This window comes from Mirounga angustirostris, unplaced genomic scaffold (genome assembly GCF_029215605.1).
Source record: "Mirounga angustirostris isolate CCGP_5_RB_7025 unplaced genomic scaffold, mMirAng1.0.hap1 SCAF_5, whole genome shotgun sequence".
In the NCBI taxonomy this organism is placed as follows: Eukaryota; Metazoa; Chordata; class Mammalia; order Carnivora; family Phocidae; genus Mirounga; species Mirounga angustirostris.
This window is the reverse complement of record NW_026991713.1, coordinates 140,762,283-140,775,328: the sequence shown is the minus strand read 5'-3', so window position 1 is coordinate 140,775,328 and position 13,046 is coordinate 140,762,283. Positions and strand designations below refer to the sequence as shown.

At 52.7% G+C, this 13,046-nt stretch overlaps 1 protein-coding gene across 4 annotated transcripts in view; it reads left to right on the top strand.

Moving 5' to 3' along the window:
• The window catches only part of IFT140 (intraflagellar transport 140), a 79,370-nt gene that overhangs the window by 32,291 nt on the left and 34,033 nt on the right, over window positions 1-13,046 (top strand). For all 4 annotated transcript variants that reach the window (XM_045874647.3, XM_064592294.1, XM_064592296.1 and 1 more), the window contains exons 14-19: window positions 479-606; window positions 3,271-3,388; window positions 5,456-5,586; window positions 6,942-7,110; window positions 8,913-9,044; window positions 11,753-11,940. In XM_045874647.3, coding sequence (XP_045730603.2) covers window positions 479-606; window positions 3,271-3,388; window positions 5,456-5,586; window positions 6,942-7,110; window positions 8,913-9,044; window positions 11,753-11,940 — 866 coding nt within the window. The remainder of the gene's footprint in view (window positions 1-478; window positions 607-3,270; window positions 3,389-5,455; window positions 5,587-6,941; window positions 7,111-8,912; window positions 9,045-11,752; window positions 11,941-13,046) is intronic.

Here is a 13,046-nt window from a genome sequence, read left to right as displayed (position 1 = left end):
TCAGCTACCTGGAAGCTCTCTGAACCCAGTCCTTTTGGGTTTTTATGAGCTTCATTGCATTGTCATGATTGACTAAGTCATTGGCCATTGGTGATTGATTCAACCTGGGGGGCGTTGTCCCCTCCCTGGCGGTTGGGGTGGGACTGAAAGTTGAACCCTCTAATCACTGGTTGGTCGTCCTGGCAGCCCACCCCGCCCTTGGGCGGAGACCAAAAGTCCCCTTCAGTAACAGAACAGAAGACACCTCTGTGGCCCTTATCCTGGGAAATTCCCAGGATTTTAGCAGTTGTGAGTACCAGAAACCCCTAATCTTCCCCATGTAGCATTAGAATCTGCAAGGTGCTGGTACACTGGGCCATCAGTAAACACTGAGTGTCGGCTTAGTGTGTACAAGATTACCTTTGAGTAACATTCATTAACAGAAATGAAAGGCTGCACAGGCTGCTTTCCTTAATCCTAATTCTTTCCTTTTCCTCAGGGGACTGTGAAACAGCTCTTACTGTTCTCCGAGGCAGAGGGGAGCCCATGCTTCCTCGACGTCTGCGGAAATTTCCTGGTTGTGGGGACAGACCTGGCTCATTTCAAAAGCTTTGATCTTTCCCGAAGGTACAATTTTTGTCTAAATAAAAGTGCAGGCCTACCTTGGAGATACTGTGGGTTCAGTTTCAGACCACTTTGGTAAAGCAGGTATCACAATAAAATGAGTGACATGAATTTTTTGGTTTCCCAGTACGTACAAAAGTCATGTTTTTACTCTCCTATAGTCTATTAAATATACAGTAACATTGTGTCCAAAAAAAATGTCCATGCCTTAATTAAAAATTCCTTTTTTGTTAAACAGTGGTAACCATCATGTGAACTTCCAGCACATTGTAAGCACTGATCACAGGTCACTGTAACAAATACAACAATAATTAAAAGGTTTGAGATAATGCAAAAATTACCAAAATGTGACAGACACCAAGTGAGCAAATGCTGCTGGAGAAATGGCGCTGATTGACTTGCTCAACGCTGGTAGCCACAGACCTTCAGTTTGTTAAAAAACACAGTATCTTGGACGTGTACTAAATGAGGGATGCCTGTGCACATTTTAAAAATTAGGACAGGACACCTGGCTGGCTCAGTCGTTAAGCGTCTGCTTTCAGCTCAGGTCATGATCCCAGGGTCCTGGGATCAAGCCCCGCATCGGGCTCCCTGCTCAGCGGGAAGCGTGCTTCTCCCACTCCCCCTGCTTGTGTTCCCTCTCTCACTCTGTCTCTCTCTGTCAAATAAATAAATAAAATATTAAAAAAAATTAGGAGACAAAGTGGTGTGTAGAAAATGGTTAGGAGCTGGAAACCTGTTCATGTTCCCATTTCATTCCACTGAGTTTTTTTCATTCTACTAAATTTTTTTAACACCTTATGTTTTGGCATAAATCCTTTTTAAAAAATATTTATTTATTTATTGGAGAAAGAGTGAGGGAGCAAATGGGGGGAGGGGCAGAGGGCTAGGGAGAGAGTGAATCCCAAGCAGATTCCACGCTGATTATGGAGCCCTACACGGGGCTCAGTCTCAGGATCCTGAGGTCGTGACCTAGCTGAAATCAAGAGTTGGACACTCAACCGACTAAGCCCCCCAGGCGCCCCTTGGCATAAATTCTTAATCTTTGTATACTGGGGGAGCGAGCAAACAGGAGTATAGTTGAGCACATAGAGCAGGGCAGTTTTTAGGTGGTAAAATTTTCTATTTGGTGGATACAAGGCACTGTAGTTGTCAGGGCCCGTAGAACTTTATAGCACAAAGTGAGCCTAAAAAGTATGCAAATTTTAAAAGTCTTTTAGTGGATCCCAGGATGGAATATGGAATGTGGAAGAACAATCTAAGTGTGCTAGAAATGTGTGAAACAGCGTCCCTGGAGAGGCGGTGCTGACCCCAGCCCTTTGGGGATCAGCGGCATTGTGGACACTTGGCTGGGGGACCGCATATGGTGCTGCCCTGCAGTCCATGGAGCTCCCCCGCACAGGGCATGGGGTGACCAGCCCCCACCGGCACTCAGGCATGCAGAAGTGAAGGACTGAGTAGCCGATGCAGGTTTTGGGAGCTGGGACTTCTCTGTTGGGAGGAGGTGACAGATAAGCAGGGGGACAAGGCGAGAGGAGCCGCATGGTGATAGGTTGAGTGGAAGTCATGTTTAGCTTAATACAGACACAGCCGGGTCAGATACACGTACATCTGGCAGTTAGTCCACATGTGTGTCCTGGCTCTGTGCGGCGGCCAAGAGGCAGCAAGCATGCCTGGCACCTGGATGCGGGTTTCCACAGCATTCTCCACTGGAAGGACCAGGCTCCTTGGAGAAATTCTAGGACTGAGGCAGGAGATGCACACATGAGCCTGGAGTCTGAGAAACTGTCCCAGCCCAGAGGAGCTGAAGGAGAGGGGACCATGAAATGTCACGTGAGGCCTGAAGGGCTCCTGGGACAGAGGATGTTAGGGAAACACGGAGGAAATGGGAATTCAGTGAGAACAATCGGATGAGCCACTGCTTCCCACCCAGTACTTCTCGTAGCAGCGGCAACAAGCCAGAACCAGCTAAGCGGGGGCTGCTTACCTGCAGTTTTGTTTCTCCGCAGGTGTAGCAAGTGTGACAAAAGCCCGTTCTGGCAGGACGAACCGAGGGAGGCAGGGTGCAGAGCGGCTGCTTCTTGTGTCAGAAGAGTGGGGGGGATACATACTCATATTGGCTCAGTAAACCTAGGAACTTTAAAAATTCACCCAGAAAAATCTTGAATCATTTTGTTTACACCTGAAAGTAATACGATGTTATTGTCAATTATATCTCAATTTAAAAACTTTATTTTATTATTTTTTAAAGATTTTATTTATTTGATTGAGAGAGAGAAAGAGAGCTCAAGCAGGAGGAGAGGCAGAGGGAGAACCAGACTCTCTGTGGAGCAGGGAGCCCGATGCGGGGCTTGATTTCTGGGACCCTGAGATCATGACCTGAGCCGAAGGCAGACGCTTAAATGACTGAGCCACCCAGGCGCCCCTCAATTTAAAAACTTTAAAAGTTTAAGCTAGCCCTGGGTTCTAAGCTGGCCCCTCTCCTGGGTGTCCAGACCCTCAGAGTGAGCACCCTTGGGGCTTTGAGGAGCCCCGAGTTTCGTGGATGAAGGTTTGCAGTCCCTCAGAGAGCCGGTCCTGGACTGTGAGCTGCCCGCATGCGGGGAGGGTGAATGGCCGAGGGCTGGGCTTGTGCTTTGCCCTGAGACCCTTGTGTCCCCCCTGCAGAGAGGCGAAAGTGCACTGCAGCGACAAGAACCTGGCCTCGCTGATCCCGGGCGCAGCGGGCATGGCCTCCCTCAGGTGTAACGCCAGTGGCAGCAAGATCAGCATCCTCCTCAGCAAGGTGGGTGGAAGTCAGCGGCTGCTCTCCCAGGACCGCCGTCCTCCTCGGGCTGTGCCCATCTTCGCACACAGCTCTGCGGCCCCACCTCTCCTTCTGCCACGAGGCCTGAGCCCCCACATGTCCCCAGTCCCTAATTCCTCTGAAACCGCAGTTCTCCCTCTTCAGGGCTCTGTAGCTCTTCTCTTTTCTATCCCTTTTCGTCAGCCAGCTGTGCTCTGTTGGCTCGAGGGGGTTGCAAGGACCTCTGAGCTCTAGCTTAAAGAACTAAAGGCGTGATGACAGCTAGAGGGTAGGTTCTGAAGGGCACTGACGTGCGCATGTCTGTCCCGCTCTTCAGGCAGTGGGCCCTGCCGCCCACGGCTGTTTGCTCGTGAATCCATTCATCCACAGCCTTGTTACCGATTGCCTTCCATGAACCAGGCACTTCTCTGGGCACTGTGGGCACAGGCCAGTGGTTAAACAGGAGAGCTCAGCCCCTCCCTGTGGATGAACAGACATCCATCTAAGAATGAGTCAAACTGTGCCACGTGGTGCCGGGCAAGCCGCCGGTCGGGAGGCTTCCCGAGGAGCTGTGAACCCGCCAGGCAAGCATGCAGCGGGGGAGCACCAGCAGAAGCACTGAGAGTGCGAGCAGGTGGCAGAGCCTGGCCTGGCCAAGGGTCCGCTTTCTGTGGCAGAGGGGCGAGGCCGAGGCTGGCACGGTCAGTGGGCCATCACACAGGCACCAGCCTTGGTGCATAATATCGTCTCTTTCTAGGATTGCTTCTCAGTGGTGGTGCCCACTGCAGCTGTCCTGGGGGTTGGGGTTGGCTGATGTGTGCAAGGACGCTTCTACCCCTCAAAGCAGTGTGGAGGTGGAAAGGGAAACCTGGTGAGGAGCTTTGCGGGGATGATGTGGCGTCCTGTTTCAATGTTGAGTTTGAGGCATCTCAAAGCAGTAAGTGGGCCTGTAAAGACAAGCCTGAGTCTCAGAAGGGGAGTCTGGCTGGAAATGGGGATCTTGGAAGGATAAGAGTAGTCCTGCCAGCCTGAGCACTGGGACGGGACATGGGGAGGATGGGTGGTCCAGGGTCACTGATCCAGGCAGCTGGAGGGCGGTGCCAGAACACACGTGCACAGGACCAGAAGCGGGGCGTGCAGTGGGGGAGAGGGGGAGAGCATCCTGGGATGTAGCACCATCTCCATGGTGCTGGGGGTGAATGCAGGAGTGGGGACGACGCAGTGACTAGTGGCCCTAGAGACCCGCTTCTCCAGCACGCAGTGACAGTGAAGGATGAGAATGCCTCTCCTTGCATCAGGAATTCTTGCCCATGGTAAAAGAAAAAATGACAAAAAGAAGACGTTCAGGTAGCACAAGAGAGCTTGCAGTGAAAATCAGCTGCCCACCCTCCCCTCCAGCCCTGCCGGCACTCCCCTGGGGGTGGGGAGTGTGCTTTGGAAAGGAGAGTCTGGATTCTCTGGGGCAGGAGGCTGGGGCCTTGAGTGTTGCTGACGTGTCTCCGGTCTACTGTTTGTCTTTCATTTTGCTAATGGTGTTCCCGGAGATTAGAAGCATATTCATAGGTACCCAAACCTGTTGATTTTGTGATCCTTCTGCTGCTGTTAAGCTTACAGTATCTTCTGTCTAAAATGTTGACAAATTCATTTCTTGGCCTTTCTTAAGTACTCAGGCCCCCTTAGCTTTCCACTGTCTCTTAGAATAAAACCTGGAACAGTCTCCCTGAATTTCTGGTATTTGTTGCCCCAGCAGCCGAGCTGGTTTGTTGGGACCTGGACTCCCTGCTGTGTCTGTGGTCAGTCCCCCTCAGCGAGGATGACATCACTCAGGTCAGCACTGGCCACAGCTGGACAGCTAGAGTCGGGCCTTCACGACGTTTTAGAACTTGTTTTCAGTGCTTGGAAATTATAAAGTAGTGCTTGAGCTGTGGTCTCAGTGGGATGAAAGTGAATCGATGTCCACTTAGGAAGGCCAGATTGACTGGCGGGTCGTGGACACCAGACACTTGTTCTCAAACCTTTGGCGTGTCAGCCAGGCGGTACCGTGAGCTCCATTTTCTCTTCCCCCAGGCGGACAACAGCCCTGATTCCAAAATCTGCTTCTACGATGTGGAAATGGACACGGTGACCATCCTTGACTTCAAGACGGGGCAGATTGATCAGAGGGAGACATTGCCCTTTAATGGCCAAGAGACCAAGAAGTAAGACTGTGGTTTGGGAGGATTTCATTGAAAAAATACTGACACTGATACTCAGTTAATGATCAGCTTTCAGGCAGGCTGCTGAGTTACACTTCAGACCTCAGGGATCTCAGTAGTTACCAGTGCTCAGAACAGGCAGGAGGGCCAAAACGCCCGGGCAGTTAGGATGGACTTGAGCCTCTGAGGCCCTGGAATTACCTGGCAGAACCGGGCTTCTGGAAGGGCAGTGGCGACCAGGGCCGCACGATGGCTGAATCTCAGGGTGAGTGTGGTGGTCACTCAGCTCTGTCAGCGCCTGGAAAGGGAGGGCGTCCGCATGGGTCAACATTGTCTTTCTAGAGAAATAATGGTCGCTGTCAGGGAGTTCGTGTTTGTAGTTCCTGCTCTGCCAAGGACTCACATTTGATTCTGCAGGAGGTGACGCCTGAGGGCCACGGGCGCTGCTCAGGACTCAGGGGGGATGCTGCAGCTAGCACCTGCACTGAGTGCACAGCGGCAGAGCCCACAGCTGCAGAGCCCACAGCTGGCCTTGCCGGAGTCTGTTCCTTTGCTCTTACAGCCCCCACCTCCCTACCCAGCTCAAAGCCTTTTCCAGAACCTTCTTTCCCCTGGTGGCTTAACTGGCCACTGCTGGTGGTCCCACCTGAACACACCCACCCTCGCTTCTCCCCGGCCTTGTTCTGCTGATCTGGCTCCATATGTCCACTGGAATTTCTTGCCATCACCTGAGCCTCATTCTCCAGAAACTGGTCTTGTCTACCCTGGTTGCTCTTCCACCCTGGTTGCCTGGTCTGAAACCTCACAGCTAACCTTTCCCTTAGTCCCCCCGTCTGTGACTCATCCCATTTTCCTTGTTTGAACTGTGTCTTAGACTCACGCTTTCCCTCCACCCTCCACCTCTGAGCCACATGGAGCCCAGCCTGTCACTTCTCCGGTGGTGGTGGGACAGTGCACAGCCTCCCCTCGGGCACCTGTCCTCTTCTGAGATCTGACCCTTCCTTTGCCTCCGGACCCAGCTTGTCTGTCGGCAGCATAACACACACATCATCCTGGCAGGATGCGCGGTCCACCCACTGGTCCTGTCAAGAGCCCTCCATGGAGTCTTCAGAGCCAAAGCATCACATGTTCTCCAACAAGACTACACTGGGCCTCTTTCACCAACTTGCTTCAATCTGAGAGTCACCTCAGGCAGGCTGGGTGCACCGTGCTGTGGGGAGGGGCTCCGAAGCCAGCAGCCTAAGCAGTGCCCACCAGCCTGCTGATGCTCACCCAGGTCCCTGGCATGCGTTTCCAGAGGCTGCGAACCCAGATGCTCCTCTCAGTTCTCAGGACTCAGGACGGGCCTTCTCTTTCAGGAGCCACGCCTTTGTGGATGAGAGACTGATGGATCTCATTCCCGTGAACCATTTCTGGGACCAGAGCGAGCCCAGGCTGTTCGTGTGCGAGGCCGTGCGGGAGGCGCCAGGAGCCCAGCTGCAGCCTGGGGACAAGAAGCCGCCCACCGAGGACAACCAAGGCCCCACGGTACCATGGCCGCACCGTGTTTGTATCTAGTCACGGGGGGCTCGGCAGGTTCGCAGTCTCCTGATGTGGTTTATGGGGAAGTTAGAGGGAAGTTGGTGCCCGTGGAGCAGAGTGCCGCCTCAAGGATGTGTGGCCTGCGTCTCCCCTCAGGGTTGGCACGGACTTCTCTGTCTGGTCTCACTCAGACTGTCCTATTTCAGTTTTCCTGTTACATCAAGTACTATGTATTTCTCTCCAGAGCAGAGCCCGCTACCGAAACAGTTAATGGAGCTAAGCCATGGTGGGGGCGTGTCCTGGGGCTGAGTCAGCCGACTTCTTGCTCTTCCCTCCAACAGGCCGATTCCCACTGCATTGGCCTCCTTGCCTGGTCCCTGCCCTCCACCCTGACCAGACTCCCTGGCTCTGTAGGGCATTCCTCCCCCCAGTAGGGTCCAGGACTCCAACACTTTCCAAACGTGCTGTCGGAACGTCTGGTGCTCCCTGCGAAAGCCAGCAGTTGGCTGTGCCTCCCCATCTATGATAGGTTCCCAGTAAGTCAGCAGAGGCAGCCAGCCCGCCAACACTAGCGGGCTTGTATCCCTGCCAAAGGAAGTTCCCTCCCAGGGTGGTGAGAGTGGGGGCCCCAAGATTATCAGCAGTCAGTGTCCACGCCCCGAGACTTTGAGAAGCAGATCCAGTCCTTGGCTCTGAAACACTGAGTGGTAAAATGCACAGAGACGGCATCTCTGTGACTAGGAGCGAGAAGCAGCCATGCGCAGAGTTTTCTCACGGTAGAGGGTGACAACCCCAGGCAAGCGAGGAGGGCGCGTGCTGATCCCCAGTGAAAGGCACTTCCCGGCACTCCGATCAGATACCTCTTTAGGGCTCTTGTGAAGATGATGTGAAATTGCAGGAATTCACACAACCAAGGAGAGGCTCTGGTGTCTTCGACCTCCTGCTGTTCCCGTTCAGAAGGTGCTGCGGACGGTGCTGGTTCTCCAAATCGCACACGCAGGACCCAGCAGAGCACCCGGCCTCTTGGCTCTGTGTCCCTTCTCTCTTGAAAGCAGAGGAGAAAATCTTTCTGCTATTGTTAATTTTTTAGAAGATTTATTTATTTATTTTTAGAGAGAGTGAGCATGTGAGCAGGGAGAGGGAGAGAGGATCTCAAGCAGACTGCCTGCTGAGTGCAGAGCCCCATGCAGGGCTCTGTCTCATGACCTGAGCCGAAATCAACAGTCAGACGCTCAACTGACTGAGCCACCAAGGCACTCCTCTGCTATTATGGATTTTTATTTTTATTTTTTTAAAGATTTTACTTACTTATTTGACAGAGAGAGACACAGCGAGAGAGAGAACACAAGCAGGGGGAGCAGGAGACGGAGAAGCAGGCTTCCCACCGAGCAGGGAGCCCGATATGGGGCTCGATCCCAGGACCCTGGGATCATGACCTGAGCCAAAGGCAGATGCTCAACGACTGAGCCACCCAGGTGTCCCTATTGTTGATTTTTATATCAGAGTCAAGGAACTGAACAGAAAAACTTTAAAACACAAGAGTTCTTTAGTTTCAGTCACCAACCAGGATGGGAAGGATTAGCTTTTGCTGCAAGAAAATCCATCCGTGAGAAGGGGCTAGCAGCCCTCAGACTGCATGAGGCTCATCCTTCCAGAAGGGGGAGGTGGGTTATCTCTAAGACTGTTCACGTGTTCATCCTTTCTTCTCTGTTGTGTGTGAACATCCTGACCATGAAAATGGGGATTAGATGCCAAATAGAAAATCGTATCGCCGAACTAGAAACAGCGCTGTTTCCCCTCTCTCGCAGACAGACGTGGTGATTCTGTCCTTCTTCGTCACGGAGGAGCACGGCTTCTTGCTCCAGGACAGCTTCCCCCGGCCTCCCGCCTACCAGAATCTTCTGGGGATCGAAGTGCCTCATTATTACTTCATCAGAAAGGTGGGAGCCCCACTAGCACAGGGCCGTGTTCTCGGGTTCTCCTCCCCTGTTGGGCAGGGGTCTGTGGGGTCTCCCGGAGCCTCCAGGGTGCCACGGCTCCCCTCTTGTTAAGCGAGGCAAGCCATCTGCTCTCATGTGTTTCCTGAAACTCCAGTAGTTATGAGGTTTCCAGGTCAGGAAACTTACAGGACTTGGCTTTGCCATCAAGACAGAGTAGTGCTGAGGTGGAGTGTCCAGGATCCCTGGTCTCAGGGGCCAAAGACGATGCAGACCCACACAGTCCCAGCCCCAGAGGTGGCCCCCTGTGCTTGTTTAGTGTTGACAGATGGGGTGGTTTGCAGCACACAGGTGCACACTCCCAGCTCCGTTCTTTGTGTGTGTGTTTTAAAGATTTTATTTATTTATTTGACAGAGACATAGCGAGAGAGGGAACACAAGCAGGGGGAGGGGGGAGGGAGAAGCAGGCTTCCCGCCGAGCAGAGAGCCCAATGCGGGGCTCGGTCCCAGGACCCTGGGATCATGACCTGAGCCAAGGCAGACGCTTAACGACTGAGCCACCCAGGCGCCCCTCGGTTCTTTTGGATAATAAGTTCTTTGCCTTCGCTGGGCTTGGCCTCCTCGTCGCCACGGCCCCTTGATCTGTAAGCATCCTGCGGCGAGGCTACGTGGTGCTGCGGGCGGCTCTGTCCACACAGCCTTCCTTCCTTCCCTCGTTGTAAACTGTCAGTGCCGAAACGCTGTTTCTGGACCTCATTCTTACTTAGTGCGCCTTGGGCATTTTCATTTCTCCTCGAGGTGAGAACTCAAAAAGTTGTGAAGGCGTTTAAGGTCCTGTCTATGGAATTTCCCCACGACTTTCCCATCACGGGCTGTGGTTCACTGCATACGCTGATGGGCCTCCTCTTTGCCCTCCTTTCTGTGTCCACACGCCCACCCTCCCCCTGGTCCCAGAGAGGAGACACGTGCAGTGCCACTGTGAGTGCCACTCCCCACTTACCACCTATACCCCAGACTTTGCCGTGTTCCCAGGCTCTGTTTTAATTTATTCTAAGCTGCACTTGTCCGCATGCTCGTCCTTTCTGCTTGCATGCCTCAGTTACCAGGTTTGTTAGGGAGCCTGATGCCACGGCAGCCCCTGGGTGGGAGCAGCATGCCCATGTCGCTCCGTGGAGCCCTCGTCCTGGTGAGCAGCCCGTCACCTGATGTTTGTGATGCAGGAAGGAGTTTGTTTACCTGGATTGGTAACATAGGAAGTCTTATCAATTCAACCTCTGAAGTGCTTGTAACAAATAGCTGTGAAGCATTGTGTTTTTTTAAAAGCTGCCCTTCTTCAGATTACTGACCTGTATTCCAGGCCTTCAGCCCAGTGTCTGGAGGTTCTCCACCTGCACACTTGAGGGTGTGGATGCAAGTCTGACCCCCCAAGGTCCCCAGCTCGGTGTCCTCCTCTCGGAACAGAGATGAGGCTCCAAATCGAGGGCAGCAGCGAGTTCATGTGGCAGGTGACCCACAGGCTCTCCTGTTTGTGTGAGAATTCCCAAGTGTGACCACAGTAGGCCAGGTTCTGATCAGAACTCAGCATCAGATCCACATGGCCATCCAGCATGGCCAGCCTGTTGGAGGTCAGGCCTCTGCCTTGTGCTTTGTGCACACATTTTCTGTTCCCACTCAGTGCAAACTCTGTAGCATTCAGCCTCCTGACATGACCCAGCCTGTGCTCATCCATGAGCCCTGAATTCAAGCCACCTAGACAGTGGGCTGCCCCAGGTCCTTTGCTTATGCTCTGCTCTGTGCCTGGAAGGGTCTTGCCATCCACACCTGGGTCTGACAAATCCTGCCCGTGTTTCAAGGCCCAGGTCAAGTGCCCCCTAAAGTTGGGGACTGCAGGTGAACGGCAGAGGGAGCAGTGAGATAGGGGCTGCTGGGAACTGAGATAGAGGCAGAGGTCATACAGCAACAGCGAGGATGAGATCGGGATTCCTGGGCCCAATTCCACCGTGGTGAGGGGTTTCTCCCACAGCACCATGCAAGTCTCAGCTATCACTCAGGTACCATCTGGGTGCCTGACAATTCAATTCAATTCTTTTATTACTGAAGTGCAGTTGACGTCTGATGTTGTATTAGCTTCAGGTGTACAACATAGTGACTTAACACTTCTGTCTACAGCTCTGGGCTCAACATGATCAACTCAGTCCTGACACCGTCCACCCAGAAACAGCGTGAGGTCCCACAGATTAGGGGCTCAGCCCCACCCACCGCCCCTGCCCCCACCCCAGATGCCAATCCCCAGTCCTGTGCTTCTCACCACAGGCTACAGAGTGGAGGCTTCCTCCTTCTCTGGCATACTACTAATCCAAGCTATTGTTTTGGAAACTTCTACCTGAAATCGTTTTGGCGTCACTTAATTTTAAGACTCTGTGCCTGTGAGCACGTCCGTGTGGGTCATGAAAACTCTTCCAGGCTGCAGAACAGACCTGGGAAGCAGACGTCTGCATAGTCATTTCATAACTGTTGAGAAGGTGGCTTTAGTGAACAGCTCCGATGACCTTGGATGCCCACAAATTCATGCTGCATTTGGCAGGGTCTGTTGCTGGGCGTCCATGCCTGCCTGCAGACAGACCCAACACTGACCAGCTCTCAAGGCAGGGACTTAGCGTAGGCGTTCACTTTACGTGAGCTGACAGCCAGTGGTGGCCTTTGTCATTCAGCCAGGAGAAGCAGACGGAGAAGACCAGGTGGACTCAGGGTGCCCGTGCGTGGGCAGGAGACCCCTGCGAGACTTCTTCGGGCTAGAGGACTGCGATAAGCCCACTCGGGATGCCATGCTTCACTTCAGCTTCTTCGTTACCATCGGAGACATGGATGAAGCTTTCAAATCTATCAAACTCATCAAAAGGTGAGGACTCTGCTCCCTGCGGTGTCAAAGGGATGTGCACGGCTCTCGGGGTCTTTCTTTAGGCCTCTCTCCCCTTCTAAGTGAGCTTCTGAGAATCAGTAACTCTTCTGTGACTGTGTCGTGCTGTATTTCATGGTTTGTCACCTGCGGAAATGCCGCCGTGCTTGGGGACGCAGGATCCCACTGGCATGCTGTGTCACCCAGGAGCCGTGTTGTGGCCGCACGGTGGGGCGCGCAGAGCAGGCAAGCCGGGCTCTCCTCTGCAGGACTCCTGGGCTGCTACTAGCTTGATTTATTGTCAGCCATTCCATGTTCTTCCTCCTCGAAAGTTGTGCAGTTGCTAAATATTTGTAATAACTGTTCCTCTGGGAATAATTGCTACTAACAGGAAGGTTTGAATAACAAACACTCAAAACAGTATAGTGAAAATGCAATCAATATTGTTCTAAAGAAATTTTTTTCTAAAAGAAATTTTTTAAAGATTTTATTTGAGAGAGAACGAGCAGGGAGAGTGAGAGAGGGAGAAGCAGGCTCCCCGCTGAGCAGGGAGCCCAATGCGGGTCTCGGTCCCAGGACCCTGGAGATCACGACCTGAGCCAAAACCAAGAGTCAGAGCTCAACTGACTGTGCTGCCCAGATGCCCCTTTTCTAAAAGAAATTCTTCCTCAAGGGCTGTCTACAAGCAGCCTCCTCTCCATTCCTGAGAGAATTCAGTAATTCTTCTCAAGAGCATTTGACAAATTTTAATCTCCAAAGAATAGAAAAATTATTGCAGAATGAAACTAAAATGGGAAAAAAGACGAAAAATTAAGTCACCTAGAACAGATGCCCCTCCTGCCCTGCCACGGAACGCCCCCTCATTGGCCGCGAAGGTTTCTGTGACACAGAAGCACCTTTCAAAATAGCACATGAGGGACGTCTGTGTGGCTCAGTCGTTAAGCATCTGCCTTCGGCTCAGGTCATGATCCCAGTATCCTGGGATTGAGCCCCGCATTGGGCTCCCTGCTCCACGGGAAGCCTGCTTCTCCCCCCCCCACTCCCCCGCTTGTGTTCCCTTTCTTGTTATATCTCTCTCTCTGTCAAATAAATAAATAAAATCTTAAAAA